Source organism: Triticum urartu, chromosome 1A, assembly GCF_056163025.1.
Source record: "Triticum urartu cultivar PI428250 chromosome 1A, HENAU_Tu73, whole genome shotgun sequence".
Classification (NCBI taxonomy): Eukaryota; Viridiplantae; Streptophyta; class Magnoliopsida; order Poales; family Poaceae; genus Triticum; species Triticum urartu.
Window position 1 is genome coordinate 66,978,524 of NC_141873.1, and position 20,225 is coordinate 66,998,748.

A 20,225-nucleotide genomic window follows, 5' to 3' on the forward strand; every position below is an offset into this window, starting at 1 on the left:
ATTGCTCTCTGCCAGCCGAGGCTTCTCTCCATGGAGGCGGCTGCAGCGGTCGCCGGCGAGGGTATTCTCGATCTATTGTAGGTGGGGATAAGAGGGGAGTTCGAACCGGCGCCCGTGGGAGGTGGGTGAGTGTGTGGTGGGGAGGAGAGTGGTACAGTTACTTATTTAATGGCATTTAGAACGTGGGCAGGGGAAATGTACAATATTCTTTCTACCTCCCGCCCCGGTCATTACACAGTAAAGAATTTTTTTGATTTTTGTTTAGAGGGAAACATCTTACTTTATTTAAACAAAGACTGGGATCTCGTCTGCTAATACACTAAGGATACAATCAGGGGGCGAAAACCTCCAAACCAAAGAAACACAAGCGCCTACAGCTACCTTAGCCAAAGTATGAGCCGGCCGATTAACACAGTAAATAATTGAAGCAAGTGTTCTACTCTTGTTCCCTCTCTAGTTCTGCACATGATAGAAGACAAGCTAAGTTAATGAATGGTACAAAATTTAATAATCCACAATGCATACAAACACTTACTTCTGATTTAGTTTGCATTTCTTGCTATGTCTAGTGTGCCCAACCAAGTTGCAAGCGCCGCACCGGGTTTTCAACTCATCAATAGAGAGTGGTCTACCATTTTTCGAGACAGGGCGGCTCTCATCTACCTTTGTTGCACCTTTGCTTGACACTTTCATAGGATCTTTAACCTCAATCATGTTGCCTTCATCATCGTCCACATATTCAACTGCACACTTACTGATGTCATTTGTTTGCTTCAACAAATTTTCCTGTAGCAGATCATACTCATGACTCTTAGCTATCACATCCTTCAAACTCTCCTGTAACTGATCCCACAAAGCAGGGTGTTTGCATGCCGCATGTATAGCTTCAGACGCTAACACACTGACCTGGCTATATTTCATTCTTTCCCGGGCCCCAGTCCAACCAAATCCCAACAGATCGCTTGTGCACCTCGCGGGCAGTCCCAACCTTGCTTCTTTTGTGAACCGAATAAGAACTAAACACTTTGGTATTTCAGATATGTTCAAGTGCTTCAATACATGGAATATGTGCTTGCAAGGTAGACCCTTTCGAATCATTCTTCTGCAGCTGCACCTTATAGTTTCTGCGGAATTTACTGGTGTATACTCCACCCAAAAACGGCGCTTCCGGTTATTCTTCCAGGCCATGATGTACTGCTGTGATTCATCTCCCAGCTTTATTTCTATAATCTCCATGCCATCAATTTTTTTAAGATCATCTTGCAACATATAGAAGTTTGCTGGAGTGAAGACGTGAGAAGCAGCTATCTCAAGTTCCCTCGAGCTAGTAACTGCCACCGGTAAACTCTGTGAGGCCGTGCAGTCATCTCGCGCCTCGTTTTCACGGATACGCACAACGACGTTCTCATAGTGCAAAATCATATCCACCAGGGTCATTTCACCGTCTAGGTGGAGGTGAAGGCATGAGTTCAGGCTTTCACTCTGCTGGTTGCTTTTCATGCCAAGCCAAAACCCCTCTGTTAGATATGCCGCGGCCCACGGTCTCCTCTTTTTATACATCCGCCTCAACCATGTTACAGTTTTTTCCGACTGCCATCTTTTGGAAAATGCGTGCCATCTCTCCTCAAACGTTACTGTGGACGTGCTGTAGTACAGAAGAGTTCGGAACTCCTTCAAGGACTTGTGACTGAGGTGAATCTTCATATTTTTCTCTATGTGCCACGTACATATACGGTGCCACACGTCTGGCAAGACTTCGCGAATTGCCTTGATCATCGCAGCGTCGGCGTCTGTGATAACACTCTTAGGCATCTTTTGACACATGGACCTCAAAAAAATCTGCAGAAGCCACACGTATGTCTCCTCGGTCTCATCCGAAACTATGGCACAACCAAAAACAGTGGTCTTCCGGTGATTGTTAAGACCAACAAAAGGTATGAATGGCATACCATAGCGGTTCATCTTGTACGTGCTGTCAAATACAAGCACGTCGCCGAAGTCCTCATAGTCATGACGAGACTGGGAGTCGCACCAGAACATCCTATTCAAATGTCCTTCCTTATCTAGCATGTACTCGAAAAAGAAGCTAGGATCCCTTTGTTTCCTACTAGACATGATGCCTATGGCTGTGGCAGCATCACCTTTTGAAAGCAACTTCCTCTTCTCCTTGGCGCAAAGGTTGTATATTTCACGCCTGGTAAAATCAACGCCGCTGTACCATACATGTTTGCTGATGAAGCAATCCATCATGTCGTGAATTCTAATCCCTGCAGCTCCTATGGACATTATCTCATGCTTCTGGTACTCTTTGATTTTTCTGTGGGACCAAAGAAAAGGTACCTCGTCCGGTCCTGCCAACATATGGCTATGCTTATCCTCAAAACTTTCAACATACCAAACCCCACGCTTTTGGTCAAGCTTGACGGTCAGGTGCGCTTCACAAAAGCAGCGTGTCTTGGCTCTGAGCCTACGGCTGTGTCCTTCCTCGGTTAGCAACTTGCTGTCACGTTTCCCTTGTCTTGAACAAACAAACCGCCTATAACGCATATGACGTGACTCTGTTTTGCTATACCTGACCTTATTCTTTCTAATGTTGAAACCATTATCTTTAGCATAGCTGTTGTAGAAATCATACGCAGCATCGTGAGACGTAAAGGTCATTTCCATTATCTGCATGAACATATCCCTCTTATCATCTGCACTGGCAGTACCTTGGACATTCTTTGCCCCATCATCTTGTATCACCTACACAATCAAACCACAGCCATGAAAACAGATTTCTATGGTTTAACATTACTTACTTCCATAGAACATTGATTACACACATACCTCACTCATGATGACCGACGACTCGGACTGCCCAGAACCAGGTGCATCTAATGATTCGTCGTTAAGGCCTGTCTCCACGTCAGATTCACCGTAATAGTCGTACGCATTATGACATTCGAAAATGAACTGAAAAATACAACACAAATACATAATTACTTATCATATAATATTCCAAAAGAAATTCAATTTGCATGCCAACAAACTTTTTCACTTACGTACCTGACTAATGTAATCTTCATTCGAGAGCTCCGAGTTGTTTTCCTGATCATTATCAAGCTCATCGATCTATAAATTTTCAACACAAATATTTAATGTTGTCGGATGCCACCAAAAAATTACAACATGACAATGCCACTCACATTAAGATCGTTCCATTCGTTCCCATTCTCTGACCGATCTTCACGATCTGAATTTTCATCATCTGACCAATCTTCTATCCAGTCTTTCATCAGTTCTCCAAACTCCATGTCTACCATGATATTGGTTAACTCCTCATCCACCATTTCCTACAACCAATAATATGTATCATCACATGTGCAAACATTATCAATGATGAAATATAAAACACATAGCACACGATCACGGATGTTATGTAAACAACCGCAACCGGGGCTGTTCAAATCTGCCAAACTTAGTAAGGAAGATGGCCACGGTACCCGTCATGATCACTTTCAATCGCGAGGAACTGCACGATCTCAAAACCTAGCTAGATCTGTGATTACCTCTGCCGCCGGATACCTAGGTTAGCCGCCACATCAAATAACGATACTGGTGGTGCGCACAGCCGACGGCAACCGACGCTACGTGGACCCAAATCACGAGGAGCAGCACTACCGGAACAAGATACACGATCGCATGCGCCGCCGGGTAGCTAGGTTACCCGCTCCGCTAGGTTAACCAGTGCCACTGGCGCGGCGGCAGTTCGTTCGATGTTGCCGCGAGCAAGACTAGAGGGGGGACGCGGGATGCGGTACCTGTGCGCGATCGTTGGAGATTCACGACGTTGTCGCGCCCGCTGTCCGACGAGATAGCCGCTGGTGATCTACTACGTGACTTATGGAGCTGCGTCAATGCTCGCGAGATTGATGGAGCTGCTCGCGTGAATGATTGGATTCGGCAGGTCTTACGTGGACGTGGGGTCGTGTGATGTTTTTTTTCGGACCAGGGTACTATACGTATACGGTCTGGGTTATACAGGGCTAGACAGGGCTTGGATCTGGGCTGCGGCGGGCCAGGAAAAAAACAAATTTGCGGGGACAAAAATACCCCTCCGAAATTAGGTTAGGGGGGAGCACCGGAGCAGGCCTCAGTTTCAAAATAGGGTAGAACCTAAGATGACATCAGATTTTTTTCCCCCCTCTAATGCAAGCAAGTATGTGCATGTGAAGAGAAGGTTGAAGAAACTAGATCTATGGGCTACATAGTCCTATGGGCTACATGGGCATGCAGTTCATAGTTGGTAGGAGGCCCAGAAGAATAGATGATCAATGGTACTTGAAGGCTGCGTAGGTCTGGAGTATGGTTGAGACACCGGAGACGAAGGTGACCAAGGCCACGAACTCGGCGAGGAAGGTGTAGTAGTTGCGATCCGCGTAGGTCCAGCTCCGGCTCCGCTCCCTCAGCTTCTCCACCAGCACGCACAGGTAGCTCGACGTCAGCAGCTCGCCGCCAGCCGCCAACTCGCTCGCGGCGCCCACCATCCGGACGAACCTCACCACCTCCTCTATGCTCTGGTTGCCCGCGCTGCCGTCCTGCTGCACCACCTCTGCCGCCAGCACCAAGCCCGCGTCCTCCGCCGTCTGTACGAGCTTCGTCATGAAACACATGTACGCCGACACGTCGGACAACGTCTTCGCTGACGCCAACGCTGACCGCTCGAACGCCATCAGGTTCAGCAGGAGTGGCGCCGTCCGGAACTCGAGCCGCAACTGCGGCAGCACAAGATAGTCCCCGTCCGTTAGCTCCACGACCAAAGGGACCGGGCCCATCACCGACGCGATGGCCGCCACGCTCGCCGTTATGCCCCTGACGCGCGCCTTCTTGAACTCCAGCCGCATCCGCTTCATGTCGCTTGCCGACGGCACGTCCTCCCGCACATGCCCCCTGCGGCCCTCGGGGGCAATCCAGCGCAGCAGAGGCGCCAATACCAGAGACGGTAGACCGCGCACCAGCCGCCTTACCGCCTGCTCCCAGCCACCGTCCAGGATGTGAGGTATCGGACGCCACCAGCTGGTCCGCGCCGCGGTGACCATCTCGTGGAGCAGGTGCAGACGTGGGAGACCCCCTCGGCGGCCAGCAGCTCCTCGCTCATGCTGCGGCCCTTCTCGCCGGCGAAGTTGTACAGCACGAGCTTCATGAGCAGCACCGGCGCGGGGTAGCCCATGCACTCGAACTCCGGCAGCTTGGTGCTGGCGATGAGATCAACGAGCACGAAGAAGGGCATCTGGTTCTCTGCGAGGATGAGGTCGACGGAGAGCTGCGTTGGGCCGAAGGGCGTGGCGTGCAGCGACGGCTCGTCCCGGGCCGTGGCGACGTTCACGAGGTGCTCGATGATGAAGCAGCCGTCAAGCACCATCATCAGGATGAAGTCCTCAGTGGCAATGTCGACGACCTCCTCGCTGGCGTACATGGCCCGGGCCTCCTGCTCACGACCGGCGACGATGCGAACGTACTCCTGGATGACGGCGAGGTGGTGCGTTGGGTCTGGGTGACCATGGGAGATGAGGCTGTTGAGGTAGGCCACCTTGAGCCGTTCGGCGGGGCGGAGGCGCCGATCCTCACGGTTGTGAAGCGGGCCAATGGCAACGAACCACGGCGTGTAGGCGTCGGGGTTGCTGTCACGGTGACGGGCAGGGACACGGGACACCCGGCGTCTGCTCACCATGGTCCGGTGTTGCTCCTCCGCCGCCACGTCCTCCTGCTTCTGCATCAGGCTGCGCGCCAGATGTTCGATGTGCACCGCGACGTCGCCGCTGCCGGTCATGCCTCCACCTCGCTCTCTAGCCATCATTCGTGATGATGGTGGATGATCACTTTAAACATATGCAGGGCTACATATAGAGGGGCAGAATGGAATCTAACGCAGAATGTAGTATGCTTATATACAAATATATCCGTAGCTTCCGTCAGCGATAAAGATGGCATGGGGGAAAAGTGTGTGCTAATTCTTTTCTTTACTTGTACATGCAGATCATACGAGATTCATTCATCGTCTTTGTGTAAGCAGTGCCCAACCTTGTTATTCGACAAATCCTTCAACTTTATCATACGAGGATTTGAGGGACTAAAACATATACGAGGATTTTTTGAAAACTCAAAGCTCATCAACTTTGACCAAGTTTGTGGAGAAAAATATTTACATCTAGAATGCGAAACATATATCATTAGATTCATCATAAGACGTAGTTTCATATTTTATATATTTGGTACTGTAAATGTAAATAGTTTTCTCTACAAACTTGATTACAATGTTTGACTTTCCAAAAAATCTATAGACACTACATTATGGAATGGAGGGAGCATACATACTTCGGGAAACAGCAGATCAAACCTGGGGGCATAGACCATCTGGGCCACCGCTGCTGCCAAACTCTCTGCGCCGTCTCGCGTTTGTGCATATGTCCAAGCATGGTTCCTTCAGGGCCTTGTCGGTGTCGATAGGTGGGGGTGGAACTCCAAAGTTGAACTACAACGAGCAACAATTGTTATTGGAGAGTGCTTCTTTGGTGGCACTTGGTTGCAGAAAGGGATAAAAACGAGCATAGCTGTGAGCTTTTGCTTTAGCATAGCAAGATTACATGATTCCTGAATTCTCTTTACCTGGCAGCTATAGTCTTCAAAATTTGGCTCCATATACAAATCGACGCCCATGTGATCCTTGAAGAAGGTCTGAAAGATAGGAGTAAAGATAGACATCAGTTTTTAATAAAAGCCGCTAAATAAACTTCTAGGCGAAGGAAGTATTTTTCTTTTCTGAAGCGTGCGGGATTGAAACTTAACCATTCAAGGAGCATTTCTTGCTGGATCTGGTACAATTTTGGGTGAGAAATAAGTTTTCAAGATCTATTCACAATTAGGAAACATCGACGTTCTCAAGCGGTTTCAGTAAGCAGATTATACAATTCCAGTTTGCTAAATTGATATCACATGCCTTTGGGTTTGGGAGACGAAGTTATTGCAGAAAAAAGGCTGCGGACAAGTACAAATCTAGAAATACAACCCATAGACACACCTGGGTTGGCAGTTTGCACGTGTTGATACAAATGCCAAGACATTTGCTCTCTTCCAAATATTTACACTTCTCGACAAACACCTGGCAATTTCCATAATGACATATTAACAATTCGAAAGTCTTCGTGAACGAAATGTAAATAGAAGACAGAAGAGATCAATACCCCACTTGACAACGACTTCCCATTGGGCAGTGCCACAGAATTCACTGAACATGTGCCCATCAGCCATTGGCAAGAAAGCGCTGTTGCTCTAGCTTCAGGAGTCAAACGGATTGAAAGTAAGAAAAATAAGACCACCGATCACGCTAAGTTACGGTAATTTAATTCTGCAGTTGATCGCTACAGAGAATTGAGTCCTGAAAGTATTACATGCACAGCCTAAAATGTCTGACTTGCAATGAACTCACCTACCATCATGGATGCAAGTTGGCCATTAGCAATTGGTGCTAAAAGTGCTTTGAAAAGGACTAGCAACAGAGGGGGGAATAGTGCCTGGAGTACTCGGACCTGAAATTTGTAGAAAGAGATACAGAAAAGGATAGATAACTGATATTAGCTTTTTAAATCCTGTAAATATGGCAGAAGAGGATTACAGATGAATAATAGAAGTGGCATACAGCTGATTGCTCAGTCTCCGAAGCATTCTTCCCCTTGATCATAAGGCGATTCGCAACTTCAATCAGCCCGTCGTATCCAGGCTTTTGAGAATCCCACCCAACCTCCTACAGCTTTGTGTACAGAGAATGAGAGAAATTAACAGATTTTACAGATGTAACAAGCACAACAGCAGTGGTTCAGTCTCGTTTTATTATTTCATCATGTTCAGTCCAAATAACAGCAAGAATTGAAATGTGTTGCATGTGAGTCGAGAACTGAGGTTCAGATTAGCCAAATCTGTATCATGTCATAATTTCTGCAGTCAACCCCATGAATCGGGGAATCGCTTCATATCGGCACTGAACAAAAATCACTTGCATGGCGGAGAGGAGATAAGTAGCCAAGTAGAGAGATGAAGGGGACGGGTGGATCGACGGCGCTCACCTCCACCATCTTGGCCCGGAAGAAGGCGAGGAGGAAGTCGTCGGCGAAGGAGGGCCGGTACTCGCCGCCCTTGCCGGACGGCGGCGCTTCCACCTGAAACATCACCACGAATCAAGAAACTGCGGTGTCCCTTCCAGGGCATCGAGGCTAGCTAGAATACCTAATTACGTACCGGCGGCGAGGAGCAGTAGAGCCGGGAGGCAAGCCGACGGCTGGGTCCCCGAGCTGATGGGGCTGAGGAGGACGGAGCGCGAGGTGGGCAGGATGGGAGGGCGGGGAGGAGGTGGACGTGGAGACGGCTCGTGGTCGGAGTCGCCATGTGCGTGGACTGGACAAGCGCCGGCGAGCGAGCTCCGGCTGTTGGCCTGTGACAAACCGTAGGAATCAACCAGTCAGTGCGTGGTGGTGGTGGATAGCCGGCGGAGGCCCACACGTCAGCGACCTCCCCTCATTCCTTTTATTTTTTTTGATGTTTAATTCTCCGGGCTGCAATGCGGTCCAGACTACCGACCGACTCTCTGCCAGGCCCCTGTATCCCTTTTGGCCCAAGAAATCGATCCGCCAGGCCAACTCCGCGACCCTATCTTGTCCGTCCCGGTTCGTTTGAAGTAAAATGAACAAATGAACGTGCGCAAACGGATTTTTGTCCGCTTTGTGTCCGCTTTCGACCCATCCCCGGCCCAAGTTTGCGTCGGTTTTGGAGTGAAACGGACAGCGCGTGGACAGGCGGGACGCGCGCGCTTGTCCTCCCCTGGCCTGCCTGTCGGTGGGAGAAATCAACCCCCCACCCCCCCACGCCCATTTGACGCCATTTTCCACAAACCCTCCCACGTCCCTCCCTCCCACCCCCTCTCTCCCTCGTCCATGGCCAACGCCCCGCCGAATTCCGGCGGCCTGGCCGTCGCCCTGCCCACAATGGTGAAGAAGAAGGCGGCCAAGGCGCCAAGGAAGCCGCGGTCAGAGTGCATGCCGGAGGAGATCGCCAAGTTGGACGCGGAATTCAACAAGAGTGGCATCGGCTCGATTCAAAAGAGATGGTTGTTCATCCAACAAGAGTGCAACAAGTATTGCGCCGCATTTGAGAGCGTTGAAGCACGGCCCGTGAGTGGTCTCGGCGTTGGGGACATGGTATGCTCTCCTCTTCCTAGCCCTTTCCTTACTACGGCCATGACACTTCGGTCGTGTATATGTTTGCATGTTCACTTGTTGTTGATCATGTGGTTTAGGCATTTCAATCTTTGGAGGCATTCAAGGCCCGGCACAATGACAAGCCATTCACTCTTACGCATTGTTGGACGATTATCAACAATTGCCCTAAGTTCAAGGACCAATACCGTGAACTACAAAGGAAGAGAGGACTAAAGACGGCCAAGTACGCCGGAGGTGGAGATGGCGAGGCCTTGAAGAGGCCGAGGGGCAAGACCAACTCCAAGGTTGATGACATACGTGATGCCTCATCCATGGCATTGCATGACACTTTGCATGGCATGATGTCCCAAAAGGATGTGAGGGACGAGAAGAAGCGGCAAAGCAAGGAGGAGCAAATGAAGCAATACCTAGACCTTCAAACAAAGAAGCTTGAGATGGAGGAGGCGGCCAAGAGGAGGAAGATCGACATGAAGGAGGCGGCCCGGCAAAGGCAGATCGACATCGAGGCCGACAACGTCAAGGCCAAGCAGAGGCAACTCGACATCGAGGCCATGAACGCCGCCACCAAAGCGAAGGAGGTGGCCCTTGCGATCATGAGCGTGGACTTGTCGAAGATGAGCGACAAGACGAGGGCCTGGTTTGAGGCCAAGCAGAAGGAGATGCTCGAAGCCGAAGGTCTGAATTAGGTCGTCCGATCGGCCATGGCCGTTCTTTTTGGAGGCTGGCATGGGTGCCGCCCGCCCGCTGGGCTGCTGGCTGTGTGCCGGCGAGAAAACATTCATTTTGATGGCCGGCTGTGTTGTCGGCGAGGACAACTATTCATTTTTGGAGGCTAGCTGTGTTGCCGGCCGCTGGCTGATGCCGGCGATGGACGTGTAGGCCGCTGGCTCTGTTGTCGGCGTGATGAACCGGGGCCGCTGGCCTGAACTAGGGCTTGGCATTTGAAACGTTGCTTCTGCTTTTTTAAATAGACGCGGACAGGATGGGACAAATGGATGCGGCCGCGCGCTGGGCGCACGGCCACCGCATCCCAGGACACGTCCGGACATGACCCCAAATCGCTACCCAAACGGACGTCCGTTTGGGGTCGCGCGGTGGAGTTGGCCTGACAAACTCAAAAAAAAAAAAAACTCAAGAGACGACAGAGACTACCACCAAATTGTCCAAAAGTTTCGCAAAAAAAAAGTCCAAAAGCACAGACTTACTAATTCCTCCTAGTGGAAAAGAACAGAGCCTACAAAAATCTCTTAAGCAAAGAATATTTTACTAAAATCTGCAATCCATGTACTACTACACAAGACATACAAGAGTTTTACACAAAAGAGGGGCCAGCTTAACTAGCTAGAATACAAAGTTTCAGCTACCATATATGTAGGGATTGTGTCTTATCTTAATTTCCAGGGAGCTAGTCTTGACAGGAATGGTTCTAGTTCATGTCCCCAGATGATTGAGAAAAGCCCGAGCAAAGACTCGACAGCATTCTTGGTGGAGTATAACAAGGAAAACAAAAATGTCTACACAGAATCTTTGTGATGCATGTGAAGAGTAAATCAAAGGAGTATTAACAGTCACTCCAGTTGGTATCAAATAAAGCCTGAAACAATTCTCGGAATTTCGCAAACCAGATTAAGATCATCAGTGAACTGTAACAAACAGTCAAACACAAACTTGTCCAGAACATCTTCACAGAGCTCGAGCAGAGTGTTGCCAACCCCATTGATGCCAGTCCAGCAAGATCTGAAGAGATAATAAAAATTCTTCTCAGTGTGGATCAACTTGACAAAACGAATAAAGTTAAGGAATATAACGTTTGAGTGTCAGGTTATTACATCATGTTTTGTGCTGCTCCTGTGTCTTTGCTCTCACTCTGATCCCCAGGCTATGTTGTAAAACAACTGACTTTCAAGTTGTAAAAGAGAAAGTAAAAGTCGCAGCAGTGGAGCATTTAGGGCACCAAAACCAGACAGGACTGTACATGTGCGTGAGAGCAAGAATTTCTCGTCAAGCAAATGCTTTAGTTCCTTCTCCTCTGTCACCAAAATGGTGTTGGTGCCTTGTGGACTTAAGCGAAAACTCGCACCGGTGAATTCTTGGCTATACATTTCCCTACATTACGAGGAGCAGGAAATTTGTTAAATCTTCAATGAAGTGTGCTCTCAATAACAGAAAGATAGCATACTGGCAATACTTTTATTACCTGTATTCAACAATCTCTTTTTTCTCAAACATGCAGGAGATATGTGTATCATTATATTAAGAAGAAGAAATGGGACAAGAACCCATACAGCAGCCATTCAAACACGCTACGCACGCCACACTATTGTTCTTAGACTACATTCACGCCTGTTTATCATTAAAAAAACGATCAGACAGGACTACGACCAAACAACTAAGCTCCAAGGGCTAGGGCAGTCAAGGAAGAGAGGCCCCGTCAGCCTGCAATCTTCTAAAGACATCACTCATCGCCGGCAGTGTATTCAAAAATCTCCATCAGTGCTACTGACATCATATCCACTAAATGAACATAGCATCAGCAATCTCAAAAATCCCTTCATTAGGGACCCGTTTTCCCTGACATATATCACAAATTCCCCACACTTAAAGTAAATCTACCCTTGCAGGCATAGCTGAGAATGATATCTGCTAAAAATGCATTCATATCAAGGAAAGTGACTGTTTTAGAGATATTATAAAATCCTGGGTGGTTGGAACAAACCATGCTAGAAAAGCTAGAATTGGTGTTCATTGTGCTTCTTATGGAAAGAGCACATATATATACCTTCCCTGTCCAACCAGAAGCCATTATCCCTAAAAATGCAACCAGTTCTGCTAGACTATGTGGCCCACCTTTCCATGCCCAAAAAAGCTTAATAGATACACAGATATGAACTGAATGGAAAAATGAAGGACCGATTTTCTACAAGCAACTAATTTGCATTTATTATACCAGCAGGAGACCCAGATGGCAATGGAATAAATAAACTGTACCTTCCAAGGAGTTATACACATCCAATGAATCAACTACTCAACTGTGTCTGACTCCAAAAAATTGATACCTTTCAGGGAGTGATTTTATTTGCTCATGATATTTTCCTTCCGTTGAAAATAGATGCCTCATCAACAAACCAGTTGAAGCTTCAAGTGAGATGCTCTTCCCATCAACTTTAGACAAATAATTTCCAGCCTTGACTATCTCACCTTTTTCTAGCAACATTCTAATGATATCATTTAACAGAACAGAGCTGGGAGCATAACCACTCGTCTCCATTGATGAGAACATATGATCAGCTTCTTCCATTGATCCTTCTTTTAAAAGATTTGTTATCATTATTCTGTAAGTAGAAGCATTAGGTACCAATCCATTGGCAGATATTGCAGCAAACAAAATGTTAGCTTCTTCTCTTCTTCGAACCCTGTACATTGCATCAATCATGGTATTGAATATTGTAATATCGAACTTCACATCCACTGCACCTAATTTGTGGAACAGTACGATTGCTTCCTCGGTGCAATCATTCCTACAAAGTTCTCCAAGAATTATACCGTATGTGGAAATGCTCACTGTTGTTCCATTTTCAATTATCTGATGGGCAATCTCCGCAGCTTCCTTGCTTCTTCCATGGTTGCAAAGGGAGGACACGAACGAGTTGCGAGTAACATCATCTAGTATAAGACCCCGGCTTGTCGTTTCTCTGAATATTTTTACTGCCTCTTCCCACCAGCCCAAAGAGGAATATCCCTGGATGATACACTTATATGTCACGTTGTTGGGTCGAACATCATTATCAACCATATGCCGAAGGAACGACTCTGCCTTGTCCATTGCTCTTGCCTTGCACAGCGCATCAATCACTGAGGTGTATGTCACCACATTAGGCTTAACTCCTTGCTGCACCATTTCATTGAACAGCTCGCATGCCTTGCTTACTTTGCCTTCCTTGCAGAAGCCGTGGATGACAGTGCTATACGCCACCACATTAGGGGCGCAGCCACCTCCTTCTTTCCACATCATCTGGAGCAGGCCGAGCGCTCGCTGGCTCCTGCCATCGTCACACAAGACCTTCAGAACAACGGAGTATGATAAAGCATCAGGTACACGGCCGAGTTCAGGCAACCTATGGAGCAGCACGCTGACAGCCTCGTCTGTCCGTTTTGCGAGGCAGAAGCACTTGATGAGGGCGTATGCGTCGACGCCGTCTGTCCTCAGGCCCGTCCTGAGGAGGCGGCCGAAGAAGGCAAGCCCCAGGCCAGGGCGGCGCGCGCGGCAGCAGCAGCGCATGAGGATGCCGTAGGTGTGGGCTGTAAGAGGCGACGCATGTCCATGTGGGCTGGCTTCTCGGCACAGGCGGTTGAAGATAGAGACGGCGAGGGAGGGGCTGTCTCTGCAGGCGGCGGAGGCTGGAGCACGGGCAAGGGCCGCGAGGAAGCCGTTCAGGGCTGGACCAGGGACCGGGGTTGGCCGCTGCAACAATTCGTCGAACAGGTGGTGTGCGTCTGCCGGGCTGAGCGTCCCGGCGCGGACGCGCTCCGTGGCCGCGGTGAGGGCGGCGCTGGGATCCCAGCAGCGTGGGGGCGCCGAGGTGGAGGCGGAGGTGGAGGAGAGGCGGCGGAGGAGGCGGGGAGTGGGCGTGGTGGAGTGGAAGCGAGGCATCACTGCCATGGACACCGTGTTTGGTGCTTGCGGAGTGGCCGAGCGTTTTCCATTTTGGACTTAGAGCATCTGCAGCCACATATGACAAATACGACCCTCAAACACCCGCGGGCAGTGATCGAATATGCCTTAAATTTTACTTATTGCATCCGAACATCTCATACTAAATTCTTAAATTCATACAAGGACATGCAAACTAAAATAAACCTACGTACTACGTCGATCAACTAGCTACTCGAGTACTCGTCGTCAGAGATGTCAACGATCTCCATACCCGGCTCCGGCAGCATGGGCGCCAGCTGCATCTCCGCCTCCTCCGCGCCTTCAGCTGCTCCGCTCCGGCCTCCTCCGCGTCGAGCTCGTCGAGGAGCGCGTCGATCTCCGCCTGCTGCCGCCGGAGGAATGTCCGGTTGGCCTCCACATAGGCCTCATATCGGATGGCATGCTGCTTGGTCATCTCGTCGGACTAGGCGGCGACGAACTCCACCTCCGCCTGCTCCATGTTGAAGGCCGACACCTGCTGGTTCGGCTCCTCCACCTCCTCCTCGTCCTCCACCTCCATCGGAACCATCTCCTCCTCCTCCTCCTCCTCCTCCTCCGGCTCCGGCGAGTTCGGAGGCAGCCCGGCAGCAATGCGGGCGGCGCGCGCCCGCCCGGATTTGCTATTGGATCTCGTAGTGGCGCTCCGGCGTCAGCATGGCATAGTACGTGCCCTTGCTCTGGACCATGGTGGAGTGCCGGAGCGTGGACAGAGCGCTGGAGCGGGAGAGGGAGGAGGTGGATGGACTCAGACTGGCGGCACGGAGAGAGGGAGGGGGTTGGGTTAGGGTTGCGGGACGCCGGCCGGCTTAAATAGCCGAATTTCGTCTTAGGCGGCGAATCGGAGCGGCGCCACGCGGTGTTCACACTGCAGCAACGGACGCGGTGTTCGTTGGACCGCCCGGTTTCCGATCATTTCCGTGTGGGATCACGCCGTCAAGCCGACGTGACGGGCGTACCCAGACACCCTCATATCTACCCCATATTTGGGCTGGATATGAGGGATGCCGGTCAGTCTGGGCATTTAAGGACCGTTTGAGAGGCCCCTCCGGGTCACTGTAAAATTCTTGTATGGGGCGTAGTGTTTTCACGGAATCTTCAACAAAATCAAAGGGCGGGCCGCAAACCAAACCATCACACCTAAATCAAGGGTGGATTATGTAGCACTAGAGAATGGGCCTACGCTTGGTTAAGTTTCTGCAACACAAACAATTCAACTAGTACTGTCAAAAAATAAATTCAACTCACGAGGAGCCAGCAAGGTTTCTAATTTGAAAAATCAGCACATGTAGTGGAAGTTGTGGCCTCCTCCTTTGTTAGTGGTCTTCAGGTTGCACCAACAACTTTTTCGAGGAAACATATTGGATTAGAATCCCTCGACGCATGAATATTGCGACTGAACATTTTTTTTCTTTGTTTACCATCTGCCCCGAACAATCTTCATACAGCCCCCACAAAAAAGTAAAGAACAATCTCTCATACAGCCCCCACAAAAAAGTAAAGAACAATCTTCTTACAGGGAAATGATCCTCCCTAGGACACCTGCCTTCTCAAATTGAAATGTTCATCAACACCACAGGATCATCCTCATATAAATGGTTTATGCCAAGAGCAGTAGCACACTAGTGAACGCCATCAATGGATCTAACTGTATTCACCTAATTAATAAACACGGACAGGCCCTCAGCATAGATGATAGCTATGGAGATAACGGTTTTAGCATCATACCTTTGATGAAGCTCCACTCTACACAGTCTTACGCGTTGTTCATATCAAGCTTGACCCCAGCCAACAATTATTTTCCCTTCCTCTTACCCCTAATATGCTGTGTAAACTCAAAAGACAGGAGGATGTTGTTTGTCATCAATCTTCCCCATCTTCCTGATAAGAAGGCACTCTGAATTAGTTCAGGTAAAACTAATTCCGGGAGATTCACCAAAACCTTGGAGATAATTTTATAAGGAACGATAAATGAGATTATGGGCTGAACTCTCTTTTAATCTCATCGGATTTTTGACTATCGGGGTGAGGGTCACCATTGCCTCCCCATACGGATAACGTATCTGTTTTCAGAAAATTCAGTACCACATCCTTAACTCGCTGCCCAAAAAGATCCCGTAATGTCTTGTAAAAAATAGCTGACAGCATTCCATGATACAATTAAGAGCATCTTCTATTTGTTCCTCGCTATTAGCATGCCAGCAGCATGTGTTTCATCTCATGTGTTATCCTTGGCTCAATAGCATTTGGCAGCTCTAGCTATCTGGAACCTGCATGGGAAGTGAAATGGCCTTTCTAGTAGTTACTACCAAGAGATTTTAACTACAAGAGAAATGACCATTTTAACATCACCTTTCAGCTTTTCAAAATTTGTTAGTTTTCATCCTCTCTGAAAAACAGGAAAGAAGTATGAAATACTCCGATTTCCTTGTACAGCAAATCATTGGGAGCATACTGTTTCCAGTACAGGTTATGCTGATCCTTAGGTCTCTCCAACTTGTACTTTAGTAGTTGTTTACGAGAGCTTAGCAATGTTGTGCGCGTATTCTTCTTTAGCACTTTCCTGGCATAGAACATGCACATAGAGCATAGAGGCAACATCAATGTGAACCTCCATTCCTCCAAAACCACAGACCAAAAATACATGAGCTAGGAACACAAGACTTTTTATCAGGGTGCATCATCTATTCTGGAAGTGATACCTACAATTAATATTTGAGGTTGGTACATCATAACCCTTCGTGATGGTGTTACCCAAATAAAAATACTCTATGGCAGTACGAGATTACAACAATATTACTTGGAGGAAACTTCAGACATTGGATGGAATTGTGCAGGCATATGTCTAGTACTCCGTATTTCATTTCAGATGCATCAGGCTATTAACAATGATGCAAATCCCATCCTAAAACATGAAAAACAATAACAATTAGTATTCATCACATTTTATATCGTAAACACTCACTGCTTACTCATCATGTAAAGTGCACTATGTAAATGGTACTAGAATTACAATTGTAGTGGGTTTAGCCTAGCATAGTCATGTAGTTAGTTATTTCGATAATCATAATGCACATGTTGGATACTTGTATATCATGTAATGTGGTGCCTAATTTGCAAGGGAAACAGAAGTTTAAGAAAGAATTACACAGTTTATGGTTTGCAGTTGAATAACAAATTAAGAAATTGGATGATTGAACAACTCTATTAATTAATACTATATAACAAGAAAACAAAAATGGACTGAATGAAGGAATGACTGACCGATTTTCTACAAGCAAGTAATCGGAATTCCTTAACCCAACAAGAGGGCCTGATGGCACACAATAACTGAACTGAGCCTTCTGAGGAGTTATGCCCAAACACAATGCACTACTCAACTGTAGCTCCACCAAAAAATTGATACTTTACAGGGAGCAATTTTATTTTCTCCCTATATTTTCCTTCCCTTGAAAAGAGACGTATCAGCAGCGAAGTAGTTGAAGCTTCAAGTGAGATGCTCTTGCCATCAACTCTAGACATATAATTTCCAGCCTTGACGACCTCACCTTGTTCCAATAATATTCTGATGGTATCATTAATAAGACGAGAGTCTGGAGCACAACAGCTCTTCTCCATTGATGAGAGCATGTTTTCAGCTTCTTCCACTAATCCTTCTTTTAGAAGATTTGTTATCATTGTGCGGTAGGTAGAAGCATTAGGTACCAATCCACTGGCCGATATTGAAGCAAACAAATCATTAGCTTCTTCTCTTCTTTGAACCTTAAACATTGCATTGATCATGGTATTGAGTATTGCAACATCCAATTTTATATTCATTGCACGTACTTTCTGGAACAGCGTGATTGCTTCATCAGTGCAATTATTTCTACGAAGTCCTTCAAGAATTATAGCGTATATTGAAAGGCTCACTGTTGTTCCACTTTCAATCATCTCATGGATCATTTTCTTCGCAGAAGCAGTTCTCCCAGCACGAAACAACCCATTTAGTAAGGTGCCATATGTAGCAGTTGTAGGTTTAATTTTTTTATGCATCATTTCGCTGAATAGTGTCAACCCATCATCAATCCTTCCGTTTCTAGAATAGCCATCAAGAAGGGTAGTATATGTATAAACATCAGGCTCAATGCCAGCTGATACCATGGCATCAAGTACTTTGAATGCTTTATCCATCTTGCCAACTAAACAATATCCGTCAATCAGTGAAGTAAATGTAATAACGTCAGGCCTCTCACCAATGTTTATAGCCAAGTCGAAGATACTGTGTGCATCTGTAACTCTTCCTTCTTTGCATAGACTGTTTATTACTGAGCTGAAGAACACAATGTTTGGACGAGGCATACCTTTGTTCATCATTTCAGAAACCAGCTCCTTCACTTTCCCCAAATCACCATGTGTACAGAAGCCCTGAATTAGGGATGTATAAATAGCCACGTCCGGTTGTAATCCCGTAGCAATCATCTCATTTAATTTGCCCATTGCATCAGACAGCCTACCCATTCTGCAAAGTGCAGCTATTACAGTTGCATAGGTGCATACATTCGGACTCACTCCTTGTTCCCGCATTTTGGTAAATATGAGCATAGCTTCATGCATCATTCCACATTTAGCATATGCATCAATTAATATGTTGAAAACATTGCAGTCAGCTACAATACCATTGCCTTCCATTGAATTAAAGAGATTAATCATATCAGCTAAGCATCATTCGCTAGCATACCCGTGAAGAAGAGTAGAGTACACGACGATATTAGGTTTAAGGCCCTTGGAGGTCATGGAGTCAAAAAATTCTGCAGCTTCTTTGCTTCTTCCATTCTTGCAAAGGGAGTACATGAATGAGTTCCATGTATACATATTTGGTCGAACACCATTATCAACCATCTGCTGAAGGACCAACTTTGCCTTGTCCATTGCCCTGACCTTGCACAAGGCATCAATAATCGAGCTATATGTCACCACATTAGGCACAATCCCTTGCTGCATCATCTCATGGAATAGATCACATGCCTTGCTTGCTTCCCCTTCCTTAAAGAAAGCATGAATCACTGTGCTATATGCCACCACATTGAGGGAGCCGGCACCTCCTTCTTTCCTCACCATCTGGAGCAGGTCGAACGCTTGCTGGCTCCTGCTATCGTCACATAAGCTCTTAAGTACTATAGAGTATGAGATGACATTAGGCACACATCCGAACTCAGACATCCTATGAAGCAGCACGTTGATAGCCTCATCTGTCCGTCTTGCGTGGCAGAGGCACTTGAGGAGGTTGTTGGCGACGATCTGGTCTGCCTTGAGGCCCATCCTGAGGAAGCGGCCGAAGAAGGCAAGGCCTAGGTCCGGACGGCGTGCACGGCAGCAGCTGTCCATGAGGATGTTGTATGTGCAGACTGTGGGCGGCACCACCCGCGGTCCTGCTTCTTCTCGGCAGACGCGGTTGAAGAGGCCGAGAGCAAGGGAGGGTCCATCTCTGAGAGCAGCGGAGGACGGAGCGCGGGCGAGCGCGGCAAGGAAGCCGTTGAGGGAGCGCTCGGGGACGGGGTTGGCCTGTAGTAGCAATTCGTCGAACAGGTGGTGTGCGTCTTCAGGGCTGAGCGTCCCGGCGCGGACGCGCTCCGTGGCTGAGGCAAAGGCCCCGCGGGGATCCCAGCGGCGTGAAGGCAGGGGGAGGAGGCGGAGCATGGGCGTGGTGGGGTAGAGGCGAGGCATGGGATGGGCACGGCCGGGAGAATATCCTTATATACTCCCGGTGCTCCATGTTTAAAAATATATCTTAAATATTTCCAAAAATTTCGGAATAAAATGTGAATGTTCGCAAGGAATGTGGCTACAACTCCTAAACATTTCAGGTCCAAACTCGAAATGTACATTGAGAAACAAAAATGTGAAATCCAGATGTGAATAGTGCCAGTGTTGGTTCTGTCTTTTTCTTTACACTATTCATGCAAGATTTCACATTTTTGTTTCTTAATGTGCACTTCGAGTTTGGATCTGAATTTTTTATGGGTTGTAGTTACATTCCTTGCGATCATTCATATATTTTTTTCTGATTTTTTTAAACATTTATGAGTCATTTTTTTAAACTTGGAGCACCAGGAGTATCCCAAGGATGGGAGTACCTGATATTTTTCCGGGCACGGCCTTCGCGTTCGCGCTGGTGGAATGGTGAGGAGAGGTGCGTGACTGAGAGGAGTCTCCGTTGTAACAAATCGGAAACGGGTACAATGGTCTCCTCGTGTGATTTTTTTATTTCTCATACAGTGAAATCCGTCTTTTATAAAATTAAA

General features: G+C 47.7%; 4 protein-coding genes and 1 pseudogene across 12 annotated transcripts; all 5 read right to left on the reverse strand.

The window, feature by feature from the left end:
- Positions 1-246: 246 nt before the first annotated feature.
- On the reverse strand, positions 247-8,578 carry LOC125546924 (beta-carotene isomerase D27, chloroplastic-like). Of its 6 annotated transcripts, none has more exons than XM_048711024.2 (13): positions 8,275-8,578; positions 8,103-8,195; positions 7,679-7,783; positions 7,469-7,568; positions 7,224-7,315; positions 7,061-7,141; positions 6,649-6,717; positions 6,380-6,514; positions 3,189-3,335; positions 3,049-3,090; positions 2,830-2,955; positions 536-2,745; positions 247-459 (listed from the first exon to the last, which is right to left on the reverse strand). In XM_048711024.2, the coding sequence occupies exons 1-13, from the start codon at positions 8,419-8,421 to the stop codon at positions 378-380; spliced, it is 3,429 nt and encodes a 1,142-aa protein (XP_048566981.2). In that variant the 5' UTR covers positions 8,422-8,578; the 3' UTR covers positions 247-377. The 6 variants fall into 6 exon arrangements, with proteins under 6 accessions (XP_048566981.2, XP_087403443.1, XP_048566974.2 ...); XM_087547317.1 differs by having other exon boundaries at positions 249-459; positions 3,049-3,114; positions 8,275-8,577; XM_048711017.2 differs by having other exon boundaries at positions 392-2,745; positions 3,049-3,114; positions 8,275-8,577.
- LOC147990056 (UPF0481 protein At3g47200-like) lies at positions 4,083-6,514 on the reverse strand (annotated as a pseudogene). Its single transcript, XR_015619081.1, has 2 exons — positions 6,380-6,514; positions 4,083-5,828 (listed from the first exon to the last, which is right to left on the reverse strand). The product of XR_015619081.1 is annotated as a UPF0481 protein At3g47200-like (transcript).
- Positions 8,579-10,498: 1,920 nt separating the features above from the next.
- Positions 10,499-13,977, reverse strand: LOC125546974 (uncharacterized). 3 transcript variants are annotated; one of them, XM_048711047.2, is made up of 4 exons: positions 13,367-13,977; positions 12,308-13,291; positions 11,081-11,357; positions 10,499-10,988 (listed from the first exon to the last, which is right to left on the reverse strand). In XM_048711047.2, exons 1-3 carry the CDS (start codon positions 13,909-13,911, stop codon positions 11,114-11,116), a joined length of 1,773 nt encoding a protein of 590 aa, XP_048567004.2. In that variant the 5' UTR covers positions 13,912-13,977; the 3' UTR covers positions 10,499-10,988; positions 11,081-11,113. The 3 variants fall into 3 exon arrangements, with proteins under 3 accessions (XP_048567004.2, XP_087403465.1, XP_087403470.1); XM_087547339.1 differs by having other exon boundaries at positions 12,308-13,977; XM_087547344.1 differs by lacking the exon at positions 10,499-10,988 and having other exon boundaries at positions 11,174-11,357; positions 12,240-13,977.
- Positions 13,978-15,124: 1,147 nt separating this feature from the next.
- On the reverse strand, positions 15,125-18,633 carry LOC125546963 (uncharacterized). The gene is made up of 3 exons (XM_087547333.1): positions 17,206-18,633; positions 16,294-16,846; positions 15,125-16,211 (listed from the first exon to the last, which is right to left on the reverse strand). Exon 1 carries the CDS (start codon positions 18,631-18,633, stop codon positions 17,314-17,316), a length of 1,320 nt encoding a protein of 439 aa, XP_087403459.1. The 3' UTR covers positions 15,125-16,211; positions 16,294-16,846; positions 17,206-17,313.
- A 12-nt stretch (positions 18,634-18,645) lies between these two features.
- Positions 18,646-19,620, reverse strand: LOC147990057 (protein Rf1, mitochondrial-like). Its single transcript, XM_087547348.1, has one exon. The coding sequence runs from the start codon at positions 19,618-19,620 to the stop codon at positions 18,646-18,648; it is 975 nt and encodes a 324-aa protein (XP_087403474.1).
- Positions 19,621-20,225: the final 605 nt, after the last annotated feature.